The sequence below is a fragment of the Melospiza melodia genome, chromosome Z (assembly GCF_035770615.1).
Source record: "Melospiza melodia melodia isolate bMelMel2 chromosome Z, bMelMel2.pri, whole genome shotgun sequence".
In the NCBI taxonomy this organism is placed as follows: Eukaryota; Metazoa; Chordata; class Aves; order Passeriformes; family Passerellidae; genus Melospiza; species Melospiza melodia.
This window is the reverse complement of record NC_086226.1, coordinates 7,934,513-7,958,957: the sequence shown is the minus strand read 5'-3', so window position 1 is coordinate 7,958,957 and position 24,445 is coordinate 7,934,513. Positions and strand designations below refer to the sequence as shown.

The 24,445-nt window shown below is 40.0% G+C and overlaps 1 protein-coding gene across 3 annotated transcripts in view; it reads right to left on the bottom strand.

The window, feature by feature from the left end:
• The window catches only part of UBAP1 (ubiquitin associated protein 1), a 33,982-nt gene that overhangs the window by 7,440 nt on the left and 2,097 nt on the right, over window positions 1-24,445 (bottom strand). For all 3 annotated transcript variants that reach the window (XM_063181376.1, XM_063181377.1, XM_063181375.1), the window contains exons 2-4: window positions 8,816-8,856; window positions 4,333-4,457; window positions 1,623-2,546 (exon numbers count right to left, since the gene is read on the bottom strand). In XM_063181376.1, coding sequence (XP_063037446.1) covers window positions 1,623-2,546; window positions 4,333-4,457; window positions 8,816-8,849 — 1,083 coding nt within the window. In that variant the 5' untranslated portion in view covers window positions 8,850-8,856. The remainder of the gene's footprint in view (window positions 1-1,622; window positions 2,547-4,332; window positions 4,458-8,815; window positions 8,857-24,445) is intronic.

The window sequence follows — 24,445 nt, the reverse complement described above, 5'->3', positions numbered from 1 at the left end:
AAAACAAGTATAATCTGAAGTCCTGGAACTTAAACACAAAGAACTAAATTCTGTCACCATAATTATTTCTTGGTTCACTACTTCCAAAGCATAAATAGTTTCAAATTAATGAATTGATCTTATTACTTGTCCTAATAAGTCCATTTTCTTTTCCTATTTTGCATCTTCCCTTACAACATTGTCAAGAATACACATTCCCTTTTGGTCTTGAAAAAAATTTAATTCAGAGAGATTTTAATTTTTTGAGTGTAAATTCAGGCATCTTAATGCCAATCTACCCAGCTGTAAGTGATCTTTCATCCCCAGAGATGCCATGTGCTCCATAACTGAGGCATACAGGCCCCTCTCACACCTGAGACCTCCAGCAGGTGCTCAGCACATTGCTGCTCCTGCCACAATTAACAGCATTGAATTTGTTCCAGTCATCAACAATCAGCTGTTCTGCTCTGCTCTGTCAGATACACTATTTCCCAGAATATTGTACTTCACAATTATGAGTGCATTTATCTAACCCCGAAAAGAGCTGTGAGGACAAAAGGGAGAAGCAGCAGCACTTGTTTCACAGCACATGGTGTCGCACAAAAACCTACAGCACAACACTAAAACCACAGAATCACTGAAACACTGCCTCTATTGGACAGAGAAAAAACCCAGATTATTTTGGAACAAGCAAGAGGATTTGACTACACAGCTTTCACTAGGCTTCATGAGTACTGGGGTCTGGATCTGCAGTTCTTCGTAAAAAAACCCCACAAACTTAATCTAATCTCTGTTCTTAGTCACAAAGAGACAAAACAACACCTGATGTGAAGTTACTGTCCTCAAAGTAATTTTAGAACTTGCAACAAGATTGACTCTTCATTTCCTCAATCTCGCATCTCAGAGCTGTATGGTGAGCAACTGTAACATTAAAAATACAAGATGATCTTCACGATGGTTTTGGTCTCCACTGAGCAATGACTCTACCCTCCTTCACAAGAAAGGGCAAACACAAGGTTTCACATCACTATCTTTTTCTCCTCTTAAGGATTAAGTTTTTAAAGGATGTCAGGAAGAAAACTCAAGCTAAAAAAAAATAGGCTTACTTCACTGCAGGTCAACTGCAAGCACTTTTTTCTTCCCTGAATGATGCAGCACATCTGGGTGTTTTAACCTATTACTACTTCTATTCCTTGAGAAGCCTGCATTTCCCATTGTTTCCAGCAAATAAGCAAACTAAGGAAGAAAACCAGAAGAGATTTGACTCAAACCCTAACAGCACTTCAGAATCTGATACACCTCATCTGGATAGGATAGGATGCAGGACTGTACACAGAAGATGCCTTATATGCTTAGCTCAAAGATGTGCAATTATCAACAACAAAGGAGAACTGAATAGCTAAAAAAACAATCACTGGATTTGGTCTAAAAACATCAAATTTGGGGCAAAATGCAGGGTAATAATCTGAGGTTTAGAACTACTGCCACAGAGACCTGTTGGACTGATCAATTTACCACATACATTAAGAGGATCTACAATTCACTCCTAGCAAATGAAATTATAACCAAAGCAACAGGGCAATTTAGAGGCAAAAGCTGCCTCTGCACCTCCACCTCTCACACCAGCTCCACTCCATGTTTACCGTAGTTGATGTGCTTTGAGATGATTCTTCTTCTGTACAAACAGTCGAAACAGCCAGGGAAGACAGCCTGGATGAAGAGGATAATGTCTCCCTGCCACTGTCCTCATTTAGAGCGGAAAGACCAAGCATGTGGTGTCCATTCAGTTCACTGGCTTTGCTCTGAGCACAGGTCTGCAAAGAGCTAAGCAAAGTGCCATTGCGGAGACAGGTAGTGCTGTGGAAAGTGCTCGTGAGCTTTGATGATTTCTGATCCCCTTCATCGGAGTCAAGCTTAGGGAATGACAGGGATTTGATATTGCTCACCGAAGTGATGGGGGAAAGGGACACTTTGGAAGACAAGGACATCTTTTCACAGTTTCCCAACTGTGGTAAAGTGATAAAGCCATTGGGTTTGTGAACGGGTTTGAAGTCCAACGTGGCCTTTTCTATGGATGCCAGAACTTCCTCATCTTGCAACACAGACTCAGACCCTCCTTTAGGCAAGGTATTATCTAACAGCTGGGCAACAATCGGCCCAGTAGTACCAACATGAATTTCAAGGATATTTTTTAATTCCTCCTTATCGTCGATAGTTTTTAATTCCAGTTTGTCAAATGGGTCTTCTTCACATTCAAAATCAGCTGGGTTGAAATCTGCCTTTGGACGAGGTGGACTGAGGACCTTTTGCTTCACAGAGCTGGTGTTGGCTGGAGTAGGAGTCAGAATATTATTGTGTTGCAGGCTAGCAAGGATGGGGTTAATAGGAGGAGGCATGACCTCAGGGCAAGGTCCCTCTGAGAACCCCATCTTGCTGCTGTCCTCTGGAGCTGCTTTTGAGTTTGCTAGAGCTTCTTCTGCCTTGCGTTCAGCTTCTCTCTGGGCAGCCTGAATTTTTTTGATGTCTTCAGCCCACTCGATTGTTTTCTTTTCCAGTGAGAAGTCATACTGAATGGACATGGAGGGGAAAGGAGAGAAGGGAAAGTAAAAAAATAAAAAAAAGAGAAGTTATAAGGATCATAGCTGCTACTTCTAACAGCAATATAAATTAATGCAAAGAGAATAAGAGCTACATGAATTACTAGGAACAGCAACATTTTTAAACAGCCTGCAGATTGACAAAGCTGGCAGATTGACAAATTAAGCAGAAGTACTTAATTTTGCCACTAACAGTAAAATTTGGCTGCAACCTGGATTAGAGAACTGTATTTTGCCTCCTTCCTACATTTAGCTTTGCTTTAGAACTACTCATCATCCCAAGATCATTTTCACAGCCCTCCCACCTTCTTCCCCCAGGACAAGGGAGGTAGCAAGGGGAAATCTAACGAGTTATTAGATGAACAATCACACTCTGATGTGGCACAACTGAACTATCCCCAGTCCGCAAGTTCTACAAGTCATTCAGCAGAGTATTTGTGCATCCAAAGGCCAATACAGTATTACTCAGTTTCCCCTAAAAGATTCCTAAGGGACTTGATATTACAGTGTTACACCCATTGGTTTAAGGCAGTATTTTCCTTGCTACTCGAGTGTAGTGCCTCACCAGCCAAAGGGGATACAGTGACTACACCAATGACAACACATACAGGCAGCAGCAGATTTTGCTGTAGTTACTGATGTGACACTCACTACCAGTGTACTGACCACAGAGTGGCTTAGCTGTAAAGGGCATAATTCTGAGGAGCCTAACTACATCTTAAAATATCCACATATTTTTTTTAATACTAAAATATGAATAGGAATGTGCATTTTTTTTTAAAACAGTGCTCATTACATCTATAACAAGAGTCAAAGTCCACTGTGAGATGCACAGTCCACACTGTGCAGGGTGACCAGGCACACTATGCTGCATGAGCTCCAGCTTGGCAGAAAAATGGAGACACAGCACAATCAAGCCAGCAACAGGACACCAGTATCTGCTTTGGCTCTCCCACACCAGCTTAACTGGGTGGAAATATGGGTACTAGGAAAATCAGGTAATTGTTTAATGTTATGAGGGAAAAGCCACGAAGTAGGATAACAGGGCAATATGTAGGGCAGGAAGAGAACAAAAACAGCAAGAAAAAAGCAGAACCACCTATGGCAATATGTCACAGACAAAGTAAAAACAAGCATCAATTGGGACTGGTCAAGGAAAATCGTGGATCCAAATGAGAAAACATAATTCAATTAGACCTCCTGTATCACAACCTGCATTTGGAGATTAGATTTCCAACAGCTGCACTAAAGGAATTGATTTTATGCTACTAGTAATTTATTTAAGCAGAATACTAGCAGAAACATGCTCCTCAAGACAGGGAAGCCATCCATGTACCCAGCTGTAATCTGTTTGCCCCACAGCTAGGAAAGAACTCTCACTCAGAACTACCCAGGAAATAAGAAGGGAAAATTATGTCATTGCCTGGGTGTATCAGTTCTTAGGATTTATCCTATTAAAAACTATATTCATATTTTGTCAAAGTAACATTCAGCACTAACTATAAGCACACAAAACTACTGTGCTTCTTTGAAACAGACTAAAACAAATGCTTAAAAATAAATGCCTAATAGTTTTAAGGCAATAAAAATTAGAAGCTTCCTGCATGACCCATCATATTTTACTTTTCTATATAGCCCAACAGATCTCCTAGAAATACAAGACTGACTGTGTGCAAACTGTGACAACTTGGAATGTACAGCACAGCACCACAAGTTGGGGTGAGGGGAGAGAGCAGGAAGGCAAAATATCACTTACCTGGGCTTCTCTGACAAGCTGAGAAGAATCAGACAGACAGAAACCAATGGGTAATCCAACCTTTGCTGGGGTTTTGAACTTGTCTCCTATCTTAAATGGGACATCATCAAGGTAACTGAAAGGCCCTGAAATCAGAAGCAGGAATTGTATTAAGAAAAAAACCCCACAACTCACAAATTTCACACTTTCATTTCAGGCTCACATTGCTGTGTTTGGGAGCTATTTTATCTCCACTGCAGCATCTACACCAGATATGATATATGTAGATATATGTATGATATATGTACGATATATGTAGATATGATATACAACACAAATGGACTTTGAAGCTGTTTGGACCTCAGTGTCTCTTAGTTTAGGGAGTTTGGTCAGAGTTTGTTTAATTCCTAAATTCTAGCCCATAACTGTTAAGAAAAAAAAAATAAAAATAAAGGCAAACCCCTTCACAACCACAATCCACCATATTTTGACATCAATGCAACCAGTATCTTAGTTTCCTTTGTGACAACATTATTCCTACACAACTGGATGCTGAAGCTCTCCTGAACACTGTATTCTATCTCTATAAAAAGTTGTGCCAGTTTTTTTTGTCATATTCAAAGCAGATTTTAAAACTACTCAGCTTTAGAACAACTAAGACAAACTACAATCCAGGTTTTGACATACAAATAGTGAGTAGCATTTGGACAGAAAGTGGTCACAAGTGCAAAGCAATGAAGCAATGTCATTCCACTTTAAACAAAACACAGTGAAATACTAAGGCTATTAATACAGCAACTCTAATTTTTGAAACAAAGCAATCTAACTTTATCAAGCCCTACATCTGTTGTTTTTTTGTAGGATGACATTTTTCCAGCAAATTCACAAGGAAAAAGCACTTAGAGCTCAACCACCTCCAAACAGCCAGAGTATTAGTGTGCTTTCCTTGAGCAACTGTGAAGTAGTATGAGAAAGACCAAAATATAAACAACTTTTCCATTAACTGAAAGTGGTCTCTGGGGTCACTCATCCAAGGTTTTGGAATCACAGGCAAGGTTTTTGACATGTGTAACAACCTGAGGAGTGACTCTAGGCCTCACTTGTAGCTTCTCCCTGAGTGACACAGATACAGAAAGACATTAGTGACAACATCTAAGATGGTGTTCAGTGACCAAGCCCTCCTCACTCAGTGAACTGACTTGCTGCTTTTATCTGACCCATTTTCATACTCAGATGGCAGCATAAGTACTGTTTATGTTCCCTCACTGTTGATTCATCTACAAGGCAGCCACAGACTCCCAGAGGCTGAGCAGCTTTCATAAACAAGAACATCCTGTCAATTTGCAGTTAAAGTCTTATATGCTGTCATTACTTGAGCTCTCATACTATGTACACGCTGGGTGGTCACAGAGTCCTGGTAGGACACTTTGAAATTATCAGGATGAAAGACCTATATCCCTCCTGCACCTCCGGGATGAACAAAAATGCTCCAGGTAGAACATGACAGTGTTTTCGGTGATCCTTACTGGGAATCACATATCCAAGCACTGCATAGGATGGCATCCAGACAGCACCTCACTTGGCCAACACTACCACTCTTTGCAACACAGCATCCACGTTGTGCTTGAGCTGCCAACTTGAGAGCCTGATATGCAAAGCATTTGCTTATACAGAAATAACTGTGGCAGCCTCTGCAGCCAGAGTGGTAAATCATGGCCAGGTCACAGACAATCAGATCTGCCAACTGCTGCTACCATGACCTGCTAGTTCCACTGGCACAAGTCCTGCTCTACACCAGATGATCCAAGTGCAGCAACATTACTTCTCCACATGGAGAAGCTCAAATTGTTCAGCATGCAAATCCTTGTCTTATTAGATCTACTGACAATATGTAGTGGTCTACACTGAAGCACCTACCAGCCACAGAGGGTACAAGCACAAACTTTGCTGTTTACATATCAGCAATCCTATTTTGCACAGCAAATAAAAAATACTAAGCCCACCTAGCTAGCAATATTAAGCTGCGAGCTTAACTCCAGAAGCTTGACTAAGGAATAAAAACTTCCTACTTTCTTCCCCAGTATACTGATATTTTTAATAACAACCCTTGCTAACAACCTCATCCTGAATATAAGTATGAGAAAAAGCCCATAAGCGCATATTAAAACACCTCAAATGGTTTAGGACATTCAATGGCAAAAAGTCTGAGGCAAAATACCTCAGACTTAAAATTCAGCCCAATCAGAACAGCACTAGCTTGGTGAAGCTAAACTCTTATCCAGAGAGCCAAGAATCCTTTTCTTTCTGTAAGCAGACCAAGTGCACACACTGAGGAGTAAAGGGGGCAAATTGCTTTCAATTCCACATTCTAGAGCAGTAAGAAAAACCTACATAAAAAACCTACCTTTCTATTATGAAAGACATTGTTACAACAGTCACAGGTTTAAGTGGAACAAGTCTTTACCAAACTGTTATTTAGTAAGTCTGTTAGCCAGTTCATCCTTGTATCAGTTAAAAACATACTGAGTAATTTCTGAGAACAGGCCTGGCAAAAGTGTACTTGTCAGCACGACCTCTGTACTACACTCCTGGCACAACAAACTACTCTAAGAGTAGGATTTCTCTCCACTTCAGTGTAACTCATAGAAGTGTCCAGTTTGGCACCAAAGTGGAAACACTTCAGAAAAAAACAAACAACCAAAACAGGCATGAATGAGGAACAGTTTTGAAACCATGTGGAAGGAACTTAGTTGCTATGGTCACACAAATCACTTAATTGATGGAAATAAGAGTTTAAAAGCTTTGAAATTGTATAGCGACAGCAAAAATACAACTGAAATATTGAAGCATCACACTTGGCGTAATCCACGTAGGAAAAGGGATTCCTTTCCCTCTACTCATACCTTGTGTTCCCATCTTCATCTCCATTTGAACATGGTCCTGAACAACCTGCTTTAGATGACCCTGCCAGAGGTTTGGACATGACAATCTGCAGATGTCCCTGCCAGCCTCAAACATTCTGTTCAGTGACAGCCCTCTAACCTCTAATAAGCAGTTCAACAATAATCACAAGAGCTACATCAACTATATTGACTGATTTCATCAGCCTGCCAGAGACACAGAGCTGAAGGCAGCCATGGGGATGGATGCTCCACAGTAAACCAGAACTCATTTAGTGAGATAACAACTCTGGAGTAGACTGAAACAACTGCCCTGCTGATCTCTTAAGATATAATTAAGACAAGGAAGTTGGTCCACTGCTCCTCAGAAACAGTACTGCAACAGTGTGATTAGGAACAGAGGGTACACAAAGGAGCACACAAGTTAACCAGGCAGCTCATAGCACCATTTGTTTGGACCTTGTTATTTTCAAGCCAGCAGCAGTTCCACCACACCATACTTTTCTGGGATATATTTAAGACATGTTGAATTCTGGCCTGAGCAGCCTTTATTAGTCTGGTTAGGTGAGGAGAAAAATAAAAACAGACATAAAAGACAAGCAGATCAGAGTGTTCATAGAAACTGTTTTCAGACACAGGAGCAACTGCTGAATAGCTGTCAAGTACCAAATGAAAAAATCAGTTGTCTTGCAGCAAAGTCACTGGGCCACAGCAAAGGAGACCACCAAAAAATGAAGTTTTGATACACTATTTCTATTTATCCTTAACCTAGTATTTAAGTGAGACATTTCTTATTTTGTACTATTCTTACTTCAACTTTACACTTGAAAGACTAAATAAAAGGCTCCAGGAAAAACTGAATTCCCCAGGACTCATTTATTGCAAAAATTATCCAGAAACATCAAGGCTGAATTTCTAAAAGCATCAGTTTTGACAGCCTGAAAAGTTACTGATTTGAGGAATCCAGATTACATACAACAAACTGAACTTTAATGTTCCACAGCAACATTAATTACATTGAAATTACACCCCATTTTCTTAAAAACAAGGACATTACAGGCAAATAACTTTCATGATACCAATCACCTGCATGACTTTATGCATCTCATATGCAGAAGACAGGAAAATAGAGTCTTTTCTTCATCAGCCTTCTGAATCAAGTTTGTCCAATTTAGGAGAGAAACTCATGGCTGAGCAAAAATGAAGCATAATTCAATGTTGTATTAAAAGCTTCACTTTCAATTCAGCTTCTCATGTGACTTCCACAGGAAGATGCTACAGATCTAGTGACCACTTGATCAAACACCAGAGCAGTTCAGCTTTAATTTTGAAGGGGAATTTGTTGGGGAAGAAGAATGTGTTATTTTACCCATGAAGGAACAGGGAACAGCCAGAGACTGATTTTCAGTTTAATCAGAGAACAAGCAAACACAGCATCAGCAAGCAGCTATGCATGAAGGAAGCCAAGGCACTTCATTCCTAACAAAAAACTACTCAGAGGCTGAACAGATTAGTCTCTATGGACTGTCAAGGCTAGGACATTAGTCAGCAGCAATAGCAGGACTCATCCTATTGAAAAGACAAGGATGCTAAATCTCACTTACCATGAGAGTCGGATCCCAACTTCTTAGAAGCCATCTAGAACCTGAAAAACATTTTAAAACAGCTTGAACAATTTTGTATATGTAGCACAGAGTGCATTTATGCAGTTCCAGAGTCTTATCTCTAGGTTATGGAATACATTGCAGACACCTGATGTGCCTGCTCCTAAGACAGATAAGCAAACATTTTTTAGCCCTGAAACTAATTGAGTAGAGAAATAACTTTGAGACCAAGGTCTGCCAATTGAAACAGCAAAATAAAGCCCCAACCAAAAAACCAAAACAGCCAAGAGCCAAGACACAACCAAGGTGAACAGGAAGACGGAGTTACAGATCACAGCACACAGAGGCCACTCTGTCCCAGCCTCATGAAGTGCACCCTGCCTCCCTTGGCATTAAGAATAGCTCTTCCTACTGGAAATACCAGGCTGATCCTCTTCAGTTTAATCCCTGCTGCTCTAAAAAAGGGATACTACTGCACTGGGTATGCAGCCAGTTAGCCAGCATGGCACTCATCGAGACACACTGGGAAATGCATAAAACAGGTGTAAAATAAACAGTACCAAGAGAAAGACACCTTGGATACACACAAGAAACCAATGAGAACAGGCTCCATCCACTGCCTACAACAGTTAGCAACAACTTAAAAAATGTGGATGTGAATCATTCATAGCCAAGATGTTAAACTCAGAAGTGGCTAGCCAGCTTTTAACAGAGAGCAGGCCCGGCTCAGCAAAAGAGTTGATCAAGATAGAATTAGCTGTCAGCTAAAACTCTGCTCCAGGATGCTTATACTCAATAACATGGGGGTTTTTGCTAGATTAGAAGTACATCACAAAGTACTACAGCATAATTTGTAGAGTAACTCAATATATTTTTAAGTGCTCCTTGTAACATGACAAGGACTCAGAGTTGCCCTTTGTCTCTGAAGTTCTCCATCTCAGACTGAAATGCCAATAGCTGTTCTTCAAAACCATGGAGACCTCTGGTACATCCCCACAGGCAGCAGAGCACAACAACAGGGGACAGATGTAACATTCATGCCCATCATTCCTCTTGTCAAGGACTCTTTTGAACACTGTTCCCATTGCAGATTCCAACTGCCAACATTACATATTAAAGGAATGTGAGGATTACACAGGTTAGCTATTGCTGTTGCTGACAGGACTGGGGACAAGAAGAGCCAGTTGCAAGTACTCTAGGAAAATCCCTTTTGCAGTGCAAAGATCCCTTTCAACATTATATTGAAATCAACAAATGAACCAGCCCTGGCTAATGGGAAACCTACACAAAGCTAAAGCCAAAGCTGTACGAAGATCACCCACGTGCAACCAGACTTTGTGAAACACAGTGGGCAGATGCTGGGCCATGGGGAAGTGAGTCATGCTGGGCAAGCCCAGGTGCATGCTGCACATAAAAACTGTGTCATCCTGCTTAATGTTTGTCAGGTTCTTTTAGGAACTCAACAACCTCTCTCACCAGTGCTATTATGTCTGAAACTATTCCACTAAGCCAGAAACTGGTTCTGGCACCTTGTTCTCAGAAACAAACAAAACATTAAGGCTTCCAAGACAGAAAGAAAAGAAGGTGAAACAGTGCCAAGCCTGCCATCCAAGGAAGGATGTCAAGGGCAAAGTCACCAGACTACCCAGAAAAGCTGCATGTCAACGAGGCTGAACAAGCCTTACCGGTCCCGTGCCCAGACTGCAGACAACAGCACAAAAAACAGCTGCACTTTCAGACCCAGGCTTCACTGCCAGACAAGCTGTTGCGTTGGTGGTTCCTCTGTGTGAGAGTAGCAATTAGGCATTGTTTTTAGTGAAAAAGCCAGGTGACATGTAGAGTCATATAGGCTTCACATCCTCACCAGTTCCCTGTGTGCAAGCACTGCCTGCTCTCCACTTAACTTGGGACAAAACCTCCACACACTTCTTTTGATTTTTCAAAGTTGTTTTTTTTTTCTCGTTACTATCTCAGACTAAAAGGAACTTCTTTTTTAGAGGATTCCAAAAACTTCTGATTAGAGAAAGTAACTTTCTCACTTTGCCAGGTTCAGTTAATAAGGGTGTTTGCTCAAAGCAGCACCATTTACTACAGGTTACTGCTCCAGGGACACAACTGGCAATGTGTGTAAATGCCAACAACCCAAAACTGCACATCCAGATTCCAAGGAGTTTTGCAGTAGCCTATCACTCTGAAGCTGCATAAAGTTTCACTGTCACCCCACATAAGATATATGTATCTTGCTTTTGCTGATGCTGTAGTAAAATCCTAACGCTGACTTAGTGTCTCCATTACTTTCAAGATGCAGTGGAAAAATTATTCCTCTGCCATATGCAACACCTTAATTAACCACAGAACTAGCTAAGGCACATAAGCAGCAAGCTAGTCATGAAATTGATCATTTCAAGAGCCAGTCACTTTAGATTCACATAGCATTTGAGTTTATATCACACAGGTCTTGCCGATGCACTGTGAGTGTGCACTTATTAAGATAACATTACTTCAGAAGGCACTTGTCAGCAAACAAAACTGTTAAGGACTACACACAGTAACACAAGAACAGGCTGCCAGGCACATTTCATCACCCCCTTCCCAAAGGAGTTTTAATTAAAATAGTGTCTTATGACTGATCAGATTTGACAGGCTAGTCAGGGACCACTGTTACAAGCATATTGCTGCTGCCCTGTTGTCCAAGCTGGGAAAACAGTATCTGCATCCACTTAGGCAGTTACTCATTTGTTACTATGATTCTGGGCATTATCTTAACATTAATTACACTGTGCAGTAAAGATCTGCTTATTTTTGCTACCACTCATTTTGAAATTTAATTTGAAATTTGGACTGCTTCCAAAGCTTTACTCTGATCAGATAATGGACAAGTGCAACTCTACCACGGTTTCCTTTGGTCTCCAGACTCCAGAACAAGATGCTGAAGGACACTGCCACAACAGCACATGGTGGTACAGATTTGGCCTGGTACCTTACTGCACACTGTAAACTGACAGAGGACAGAAAAAACTCACACCACCCTTCCTGCTCTAGAGGAACCGGTTAGTTGCACAGAACTACAGGGTGCTCATACAGCCACCTACAAGCTCTCTTTTATAAATGTAGACCTGTTGGAGAGTTTTTGTGCAGATGTGGCTTGAGGGAAAAAGTCCATGATCATATGCAGCTGTAAGCAGTAAGTTCTCAGCCTTCTCATTACGAGAAAAACAAAAGCACTGCGTCCTTGATCAAATTATGAAAAAAACATGGTGAAAAACATGGAGTCTTTGAATGTAGTCGACAGCAAGATATAAAAAACAAGTATTAGTCTCAACAAGAAAACCACAGGTATTAGCAACAAAGGAGGGGTTGGCAGGTAATCTGTAACCAATGATGAGCTCAGTTTTGCAATATGTATGAGCTTAATTAACACTACTATGAAAGTGTGTAAGCTGGATCAATAAATTTGAGACAAGGATCATCAATAGGATGTGCTCGTCTCCCTTCACTTTCCTCATAGACCTCCCTCATTCTTGGTTCTGTACAACTCTCCATGGAGAGGATCAGGGCTGCAAGAACCTAAAAGTTACAAGGAACTCCAGCAACCTGATGTGAACTCTTTCCTGCCCATCTGTATAATTTTTCACTTAGTAACACTGAGGCAGCAGGTCAGGATTCACAAAACCAGCCAGTCAGAGTAACATAGCATAGCAGGAGTCGAGGATGAGGGCAGAGGACCTCAGAGTGATCATGACAGAAGGGGAGAGGGGACAGGGAAACAACCACAACAACAAACAACAACACAAAGATGCAGAAACAGAAGTGGCAAGGCAAAACTGATGACAGCGACAACTGGCACAGAGAGGTGATGAGCTGGAATGGCCTGAAGAGACAGAGGTGACCAAGGCAATTCACTGGGCATGTCATCACTTAAACTTGAATGGCAGCATTTAGTTGTGCTGCCAGACAAGGAGAACACAGAAATATATGACTTGCTGCAAGAGGCAATGCCAAAGGGAGAGACTCACCAACAGAAGAGAACAAAAAAATTATTACAAAGCGCAACTCATGAAGAGCTTCTGGGAAGTAGGGGTGGTTTTTTGCTATTATTTACATGTTTCTTCATTCCTTTTCCTGAAGGAGTTCTGACTAGACAAGTTGGAAGCATCCTACCACTAATAATACCTGTAGCTGCTTTACTCATGATAACTTAAACCAATTTAACTATTTGGCAATAAGAACTGGACTCTTGCTGCTGTATTCCTGAGTATAGGGGTGCAAACATGTCTACATTCCAGACCATGTGCATTCTCTGAAGTAATTTCCACCTAAAATTCAATAAATGAAAAACTAATAACTTACGGGTAATAGAGAACTTGAAAATGCTTCAAGTTATCAACCATAATCAAATCAGCACATCTATGATTTTCAGAGAAAGAGACCTGATCTCGCAATTTCCATTTCACCTGCTAATACACATTGGGTAGTCTATACACTACTAAGGATGCACCATTTAGTCTGAAAACTACAAACACAAAAGACTGAAAAAGTAAAAAAAAGAATTCCTGCCTATGTTATTTTATGAACTACTGATTTTACAGTAAAGAAAAAAGCAAAAGTCACTTTGTTTCAAGAGATTGATTTCTAATGATCATAGGTGTTCAAAAATGTAGACATTGTTTTCAGTTTTCACTGCACCTACTTGTTTCAGTACAAGCGAAGGGCTATAACCAACATCAGGCTTCTGTATATATAGCGTCAAACAGCAAAACCAGAAGAAAACAGTGCATGTTGCTAAGACAAAACAAAAGTTCTCATCAAAGCTTCCTGTCTATGCAAGTGTTCAACCACTGCTACACAGCTCAGATCTCTTACGACTTCTCTCAGCATAAAGCTGATAAGTTCACTTCAGTACAAAACAGATTTATGCTTTTACTGCAGTATCCAAAGAGATGGCATCACCCCAAAACATGCAGCAACTGCTTCTGCTTTGTACCTCTAAGAGTTCTGCAAACAAGAGCACATGGAGGTACTCCTTTGCAAACACGGACAATTATGTTAAACCACTGGTAACAGCTCTCTGGATAAAGCTGTAAAACTAGATGTGATGTACTGCAACATGACCAAAACACACCTCCCCAGCTCTCCTACCAAAAAAATAACCCAAATCAAGCAAAACAACAATAAAAAAAAAACCAAAAACTAAAGCCAAAAAAACCAAGACCCCCAAACTAAAAACCCATAAAAAGAGAAAGAAAAACCATCTCTTTCAGAAAAGTAACTTCTAACTTGATCTACAGTAATTACTCATAAGGGCTACCAAAGGAGATGTGGTAGCACTTAATCCAGGAGATAAAGTAAATTAAATTTCTTGGTCAATTTTAAGATGGACATAAACAAACCCAAACCTAAACAAACCCAAACCCTCCTTGAAGACAACACTCAAAGTTGCTATCCAACTTTCAAGGGACACCAGTGAAAACAAATGCAATGATATCTTTATCTTATGGGATACAAATACAAGTGACCATCATCCTACATTTAACCATTCAGAGCAGGGCTCACACAGACAAAAGGGGGCTTGAGGGAGGAAGTGTGAGGTGTCCCTGCTGCATACATATCCCGTGGATCAACAGTCCAAGCAGCTGTGATGAGAGACCTAAATCTGAGGAGCAGCCTACATCAAATTAATGCAGTTTGTTATTAACTAGTGCAATGATTGAGGGGCAGGGGGTCACAAACAAAGAAAATGGCACTTTTAAAGCATTTTTCATTTTTCAAATACATAAGTAGGAAGGAAAGGCAGAAAAGACCCTGACAAACAGGACTGTGCAGATCACAGTACTGGATTACAAGACAACACTAGTGATGGCCACAACATCCATTATGGAGTTTTTCATGGGGATGTTCGATTGCATCTTCCTAGCAGTGATAAACATCAGGAGACATTGATTCTTCAAACTGTGCCACTGCTTAACGTAGTGGGTAATCAGCCTTTTGCTACAGGACCTCTCTGCTGGGAGCTCCCACACACTCTCAGAGAGGCATGGCATCTCTGTCATTCCATTTGGATTCATGGCACTGACATCAGACACCTGCAGCTCCAGTTACCTCATATCATGTCCCACTTTGTTCATTAAAGACACTCGACTTGTTACAAGCACATACTGGTCGGCTGGTTAAGAATTTAAGGTTCATAACTGGTAACAGACAGCTCCATTCCTGTAAGATCCTGACTCTGTGTTTAAAACATAAGGTAATTTGCCATACACTTCACCCAGAAACCAGGGACAACCCTACAACGGCTGTGCAAATGAATCACACTAATATACCAATTTTTTAGTCACTTTGTGACTTATCAGCCATACAGGTTCCCCACACAGTTGAAGTTTATACACCACACAAACCTCTAGAAATACAAGTTTCACAGGCAACAGGACAAGGAAACAGAAAAGTAATTACAGGCAGCCTCGAGGTCAAAGCAGATCAAGGTAAGCTTTTCCTTTAGCCAGACACTGACATGCCAAGCAACAGCATGGAAAATGCACCTATTATAAATGCACCTATCATTTTTAACTGTGGCAGCAAATGGGTAACCTTTTTAAAAAGGACTCCTTCCAGAAAACTCAATCCTGTCACAAGAGAAAACCATCTGTAACAAACATCTAAGGCTGGACTGATTTCCAGACTCCACAAAATTGGGCAGTAGTGCAGGTTCTGTCCATCCAAGAACAGATGTGGACTTCAGAATGCAGTTTAGTGATTTTTACCCAAATTATTTAAAGATCATATAAACAAAACAGCTGAGAGAAAAGATAGGTCTTCTTTTTTTTTGCTTCAAGGCCAGCTTCACTAATCTACAAACTACAACATCAGTGAGAAAAAGAATGGTAAACTAGAAATAGAGGATTAACTTCCCCTCCTTGAGGCACAAAAAAAGCAGGACAGAAATTCAAGAGATAAAAATATAAATATAAATGTACTATGCAATTCCTACATTCTAGGAAAAAAATTAAAAAGATGACCCAGGACTGAAACCAGCAATGAGGGCTGCAATAATCTCAATGCAGTAATGAAACAAGCCCCAAATTTGATGAGCAGAGCAACTGTTTTTAACTGCTATTTTCCTATAGCTAAAGTTTGGATAGCAAATACCTATTTTGGGAGTTTTGTGGTTTTGAGAGTTTGAAACTGTCAGACGGTAAGCATCTGGTAACTATCAACAAATGCAGCTACTTCAGTTTAATTACCATAGGATTTCATACTACTACAAAAGAGTCAATTTTTTCTAAGCCATCTTAACACTAGCCAGAGCCAGGAATGTGCATTAACTTTCCTCATTAATCACAGCATTTTAGAAGAAAGCTAATATTTCAATATAACCCTTCTTGAGGGAAATTGCTGATTGCTAGTTTCAACAACAAAATAGCCCACTTACTGTTCTTTTGGTAATGATGCATGGAGAAGCATGGAATAACCTGAACATTTAGAATGTATGCCTGCAACCCAGAATATCATAAATGAATTAAAATGCTGCTCTATTTGTTGCAGTGGTACTTCAATATGTAACAAGTTGATTCTGAAGTACTTGAGTATTATTAATATTTCAGACTTGTCCCACTTATGAATGAGAGCTAGACAGACAGTCTCAAAATGCACAACAGAGTAAAACAGCTTTTAATCCATTAATCACAACATATACTATTTTTAATTCAAAAATAACAATCCCTGCAGTTTCAAGCTTTTTGTTCATATACTCTTTAACCAAGGGAGTAACAGGTAGCTGATCTGGTATTACTTAGAAATAAATTCAACTCTGTTGATCAGGACCTAACAAAAAAAGTCAAATACCAATAGCAACACAAACTCAAACTATTTTGGTATATAAGGCAATTCGTATTCATTAATTTTCAACAATTATTTATTAACCATAACTTAATTCATTTAAACAATACATTACAACAATTAAATTGCTTTGTAAAATGTCCATTCCAAAGAAATCCATAAGGTTGTCATCTTCTCCCTGTAAAAGCTCAGAAGAGAAAATTTAACATTTGTTGATAATTATGATTTTGGTTATAAATCTGGTGAAATATTAACACTTATGGAATTGGTTTAATGAAGCAGACAAAAATCTACCAAGAAATGCAGTTGGCCAAAGTTTTTAAATGGAAAAATAAAATCTGCCAGCAGGTCAAACATCACTTGCAGTTCCATGTATTGGATCTCAGCCAAAATATGTGCCTCTTGTACTGTACAAGAATAATGAGAACAGTGTTATACTACTATAGATGCATCAATTTTTCCTTTTATACTTGGGTCACATGCACTACCCACTCTTACCACACATTTAACATTTCCCCAGCAAAATTCAGCATGGTACTGAGGGGAAAAAAATAACCTGTAACATTAACTATTCCACCTCCAAACAACCCTGCCTGTCCTGCAGCAAGCAGGCTGAAACATTGATATTCAGCATGGGAACCACTGTTTCAGACCCTGATTGCACACTCAGCCCAAGCTGTTTCAACACACATCAGGCCAACAACAGCTTTTTCCCATTCCTGAAAGGATCTCTCCCATCACGTGGTTACAACTCTTAAACTATTTCTGCCATCTGATGTCCCTGTTTCACACTGACACATCTTATTTCTCTCAACTAAAAGAGGCACATTCTAAGAATATAAACTCCCTGCAAACTCACTTGACTCAATCATGGCACATTTGAGTTTGGAATGGACGTTCAAAGATCATCTAGTCCACACACTCTGTACAGGCAAGGGTATCTCTTCAATCAGACTGCTTAAAGCCCCATTCAACCTGTCCTGGAACAGCTCCAGGGATGAGTTATCCACAGCTTCCCAGGGCAACCTGTTAAGTTCCTCACCACCTTCAGTTCTTCCTTATGTTCAATCTCAATCTTCCCTCTTTTTAGTTTCATCTCTCAGTGTTGCCATTTTCCAGGAAAGATCCCAATTCACCATAAATTAATCTTTCTCCAAATACACACTTTTAGGTACATGGAAGGAAAAGTCCTAAACACTTCATATTCCTGAAGCAACTAAGAGCTGGTCATAGGACACCGGGAAAAGTGTGGTCTCCAAAACATTCATTTGTGAAGTGACAATAAAAGCTCATAGCATCTTAAATCTCACTGATTTTCAAAATATGCCTCATGAGACTTGGTTAGCCTTTGCCTTAACACTGCTGTTGTGAGAAACCTGAATTGTATCCTAGGTGCCACAGGTGTGACAATCCTCACAAGCTTATTTGACATTTTCTGGGGTTTATGCATTTCTCCAACACATCATCACTAGTACAGTCTTAGCTTTCAATGCCAGCTCATTTTGTCCTTAATTCATGTGTCACTCCCGTTTAGCCAACAGGCATCTGTCTTCATCTAACCCATTTTATCAAGACTGAGGCAAGAAAACGAGCATAGACAGAAGCACATATCACATGCCAGGTTTTGCAGCACTGAAGGATGAAACTAAAAGACCAGGAAGAAAACACACCTTATCACTGTTCATGAATACTCACTTGACCTACTGTCATGTGTTTGCTGAGCTGAGGCCTCAGGGACATACTCCTTACCTAACCAACTCAACAAAACAAAGGATTCAAACTGAAATTCAAAAAATGTATCAAGCAAGTGAAAAGATGGTCCCATTGCAGTAATGCCTAAAACCAACCTTGCTTCATCTCCAGACATAGTATCAGTCAATCCTGCTTTCAAGTCTTCCCACTCAGTCCAAACAAGACTGAATGATTGCATTAAAAAGATGAGCTAGATGGGAAATACTATCAGTAGACAGCACCAAATTAAATTTCACTACCAGAAGCCATGTTTTCAAATGAAAAAATTCACTTGTTTTAATTAACAGGGAACTGGTGCATAACAGCATTAAGAGCAGGAAACTGATTTAAAATTAAGAGTAATTTCTTCATTATTTCTTGCAATGGCTTGTAAACTTTGGATGGGCTGGCACTGGTATAAAGATGATGTTCTGCTCTTTAAAAACACACAGCAATGGAAGCATCATTACCAGCTATCAAAAAAATAAATGCTCTGTATATGAAAACAGCAGCAGACACTTGAACAGCTCAGCAAACTGCTGGTACCCACACTGAGTATACTTCTGAAACAATTAATTTGGAACACAGGAAGGTAAGTTGCCTTGAGCAAGCTTGTCTAGTGTAAAAAAATAAAAATTTGCCTCTGAATAGTGAAGTGAAACTGAGACTGCCCTCAACTATAGCGGATCTATTACAAAACAAGAGCATCATAAGTAAAGGAACTGCTTGTTGTGTTTTATAGCAGAAAACTTCATGGGCCCACACTACCTGAGGGCAGCATATTCAGTCCTGAGCACAAATATCTTCCTTGCAATCTCTTCATTTTGTACTTCTCAAATAGTAAATGCCCCTCGATTAGGGGCTGTTTAAATTGAAATACGGTTCAGTCTGTAATCCAACTACAGATTGAAAAATTCAGGAATGGAAGCCAGAAGCCAGGAAAAACCAAAGAGACTACACATCTGTTAAACATAGTTTGCTCTGTGTGTGCAACTGCTACAGCTGAGGTTACTAGCAGTGAAGACACACAAACATGCAGACAACTCCCATCCTCCAAGAGGGAAAGCAGAGCAACTACTCAATCCTTAAGATGTACTTCTCAAAGATGCTCCAGCTGTTACACTCACCTTCACATGCTGCTTCAGAAAGCCTTTCTGTACCACAGGTCTCATTCCTCCCTCCCTGCCACATTCACACAAGGTACTTGGAAGATCCCCAAGCTTCATAGAATAATCTCCTTGCCCACCTACCTTAATTCTTACTGTTTCTACTTAAAGTGAGCTTTAAGATTTAAATTTCCTCACTTAAAACAAATTGAAGGGGTGTGCTTTCCCTTTGTGTGAGACAGTAAGTCTGCCCTCCCAGCACTGCAACCCTACTTGCAAACCCTGCCAATGTTTGGCCAGCTAAGTTTAAGAAGTAGTCTAATTCTGCACTTAGAGAGTGAACTGTCTATCACAAATGCACAGAGCAAAATCCACAGATGTGCAAGGTAGTAGGAGACACAGACAGATACATGCACACAATTACAATCCTCACAACAGTAAGGGCAAATGGATACTCAACTTCCAGTGCTCAAGTGGAATGGATAATAGAAAAGAAACCAAAGACAAGGAAAGACACTGCTTTGAGATGAAATCTAGATACCTGCAGGATATTTATAATGCCAGGAATTACACACTTCTCATTCATTTTCTTTCCCCTGAGGGCAAAGTAATTTTGCTGACATTCCCTTGTATCCTCTGCACCACATGGCTCTTACAGGAGCCTCCAGAATACCTGTCAAGGTACTTAACCAGCAGACAAACTGTCCCTGCTTTGCAGGTTTGAGAATAATGCACAAAGTTGAAGCAGTTTGCCCACAGTCATCCAGCTCAGCCAGCAGCAAAGTCAGAACACAACCTGTGTTTCCCAAAACCCAAACCCACAGCTACCCCAGGAATCTCACTGCAGTCTCACGTTTGGAACAGTATCTATTCCCTACCAAATTACTCCTATTCAGTCTTTTTCATATCACTATAAAAGCCCAAAGGATGCACTTCAGATTTGAATATGAAGTTTGGTGTAGTCCAAACTTTGTTTTTAAGTTACCACTTCCAATTAATTTAAGTCCATAATTTTGTTACATACTATATAGCCTGTCTCACTTGGTAGCACAAACTTTTCCCCTGCACATCACAAAGTTCTTCAGCAGATGCATTCATTACTGTAAGCCCCAGAACACTTAAAGCAATGAATAACTAAATAGAAATGGCTCATTTTATGTGCAAAAAGAAACCTTCAGAGATGCATTAGCTTAATTTTCTCAGGACATTTTGACAGATCTGACTCAGTTTCAGCAATCTAGACTTACTTTATTTTATAACTAGACCAGACTAGGTTGCTGGATGAAGCTGCCCCATGACCACAGTTCATCCCACAGATTCTCCTCTCCAAACATTTCAGGCTGGCAAGAAAACAGCTCTCTGCTGACAGCACAGAGATCTCTTTCAGTGGGCCACCATGACACAGCAGTAAGATGATTTTTTTGTTTAAGAAGTGGCAATACTGTAGGCTGACCATACATCCTCTGAGCTATCAGATTTTCTACTGTCACCTGAGAATCAGTCCCAGGCTGCTCCTCTCATAACCCATATGTCTGGTTCAATCAAGCTTACTTTAGGAAATTAATCCAGTGCTGCCTAACAACAGAACATGACTATCATATTCAGATTCCTGTAAGAACATCAAATTACAGAAATTTGCTTTGAATGAAGACCGGCATAAAATGGATACACAGCTTCTCTCCCAGCATGAAGGGAAAGTGAGAAATCCTTTCCATTACTTGGCAGAAGTGATTTATCCAGAGTACAGGCAGATCCCCTGCACTAAACACGGTTACATTTCAAGTGCTCATCTCCTCCAATATCATAACACATACAGAACATCCCCAGAGACAGGGAGGCTTTCAGAACTGTACAATAACTGTGTATGCAATATGGGAGCTCAGTATGAACAGGGTGACATTACTGTGTCACAAAAACAGCCATCACAGCCATTTTGCCACCAGAGTTCCCAGAGTCCACCTCCAACCTGAAAAGCAGCTCAGATCACCTCACCATTCATGCCAAAACCAACTTCTTCACCTTTGCCTTCCTTCATTTATTTTTCATCTTATAATACAACTGTGGATTCTTTAAGGTATATTTATTAAGGCTTTTCAGTTGAAGACCTTCATATAGATGAGATTACAGACTATAACAGCATTACTTTTATATTCACACTTGAATCTGATAGCTCTCCCTTTGCATACAAATTCAGAAACATTCAACAGTGTTAGTTAAAAGCAACAAGCCATCTTACTGTCTTTTCTTGGGTTTTCTTTGCAAAAGAGACAGTAAATTACTAATCACTCACTTTCAGGTAAGTAAACAGAAAACATGTATTAGGTTCCCTCCCACAAGCAAGAATAAAGCCTCTGACTACAGGTACTTCCCCCCACCCCCCCTTCTTAGTAAGGAATATAAAGGTACTTGCTGGAAACAGTTCTTTTGTATATTGTTACAAACACAGCAAGCAAAATGAAACTCAATAATCCTTCACCTGTTTTCTACCAAGAAGTCAGACTGTCAACAAACTGCTTGTGGTGACATAATACTTAATTAAAAGATTAAAAACACATTCTTTTCTCGGAGGCTATGCAGCATAAAGCTTTTCCGGCCCTTTTCATCAAACACAGTTTTATTCCAGATGATTAATAGTGACTTTATTCAAGAGTCCCTTCCCTGCTACATGTGCCTCGTATATTTCTACGTCAAATTATGACACAGTACTATGCAAGGACACCACATGAGGGTATTAGTCATTAGGGTGGAACCCAGAGTGGCTTTGCTGTATCACAGAAGGAAACAAAGTTTTAGCAGGTACTTTGGAGAGTGTTAATAAACTAGGAATCTAGTTTTATTTTAGTGCTCACAATTGATAAAGTGTACCAAACTGAACACAAAAGCACTTCCCTGTGTCTGAATTAGGCACAGGACTAAAACGTGACACAGCACAACTGGTAACAGGCACACTTTTGAAACACACCTTCCTGAAATCAGGGAGTAAATCTCATCAGTCATTTCAGTCATAGCTTCCTCTGCTGCTAGCCTAGAGATGACAAATGGTGCAAGCACAAACATATGCATAAGAAAAGGGCTGAAAAATAAAATCTTTCACATAACCGAGTAGATAGCTACCAAAAATGCTGAGCTCCAGTAACAGCAACCGGACAAGAGCTCACAACTCTTTACTACTACTTTCCCCTACACCAACCAACAACAGCTAAATCCATTAATTGTACTCATATGCAGATAGTCCTCCAGATGAAGAGCTGACTCCTTCTTGGAGAGGACTCACCTTCTTCTGATTTAAAATGTTACTCTCGTGTAAGAGTTTCTGACACAAAATGCAGCTGAGAATATACAAGCTCATCAGTTACAAGCTGTAATACTACTAATGCAGCATGGCATTTTGAACCAATCTGCTTTCCTTCTAGAAGGGAAGATTTAAGTCTAAATTAGAGCAACGATACTGTGTTCCCCTTCTGCTATAATTCTGTATATTCTGTTTCAAGTACAATCCAAGCTTAACAGATTCTGGAAAGATCTTGTAACTTTCAAAAATGAAAAAAAATACAAACCAATACAAACTGAGTCTGAGCATACAATCAGTCCTTTAAAAGTTTCCCATCCACAGGAAAGACAGCATTTCTTAACATTTAAGAAAAAAAGCCTTTGCACGAAAGGATTTTGAATAAATATAAGACTTGAGAGAGGGAAAGCCCCCAGTGCCCAGGTTCTGATGGAGACCTCAGCACAAGGCTACATTGACTGCAAAAGGTCATTAGGGACACAGAACATGAGCTTATTCAAACCAAGTCAGAGGGTCAAAGCATTAAGCAACGCACTTGCATACCAGAGAGGATTACCTACCTAAGCAGTTAACACACAACAACTGTGAGCTCAGGCTTGTATCGATCAGCTGCACTAATCCCAAGGGTCAACTGCAGAGTGGTGTGTGCTGCAAGATCAATAGCCTTGCCTTCCCACTTAGCAGCGTAAGCACACACAATGCAGGGATGAGAAACCAACCTTTGATGCATCCTAGAAGACCTACTTTTTCAAACAAGAAAACTATTTATAAATTGTAAACAACCCTTCTTTGCCTTTCCTTCAAAGAACTGTTTTCACAAACAGCTTCAGAGCTTTCCAATTATGGCTCCACTAGATCTTCCTTACGCTGACATTGATCTGAATTGCACTGATCAATTTTAAATAGAGAATCATGCCTTTAGGTAGAGATCGCTGTAAAATGACAGCTGAAACTCTGGAATTCATGATTGAAGAGACTGGGAGTGATTATGCTAGACAAAATACCAGAGAAGGTTGGAAAGAAGTTCTATGTAATAAGGAAAACTAAATTTTTCACAGATCATTTTATCAAAATATTCAACCCAGCATCAACTGTAAAATGCAGGAATGGGCCACTGTTAAAAACTCATGATGCAGAGACTGGATATGGACAACAATTATCAGTTAACTAAATTGGACAACGAAATTATCAATCCCTAGAGTTTCTGAAAGCAACAAGAAACCATGAGTTTACACAAATTAAAAAGGAGGATGAGTAAGGTGACACCTTCTGTGCCATTACAGCACTTCTGCCCCCAGCACCAGCCAAAACAGCTCCAGCTGTCACAGTGTGACAGATGAGGCTGGATTGGTCCAGAAACCTGACTCCATTCTGTCAGTTACAGGTTTTTGTCTCCAGGATATAACAAAACATCATAACGGAATAATGGAGATGGAGCTCTTCCACGAGTTTTTGATGATTTTTCACCCTTATGATTTTTCTATTCATCAACATAAACTATACAGTAAATCTCCCGGCTGGCCAGTATACTAATTTTTCCAATATTCTGAAAATTTAAGTTCTCTTCATTAAAGAGAAACTAACACCTATTGATTCACATATGTTAAATATGAGAGTTTTTGGTTTTCCCTTTAAAGTTTCATGTCTGTTTCTTTCAGCTCACACTTGAAT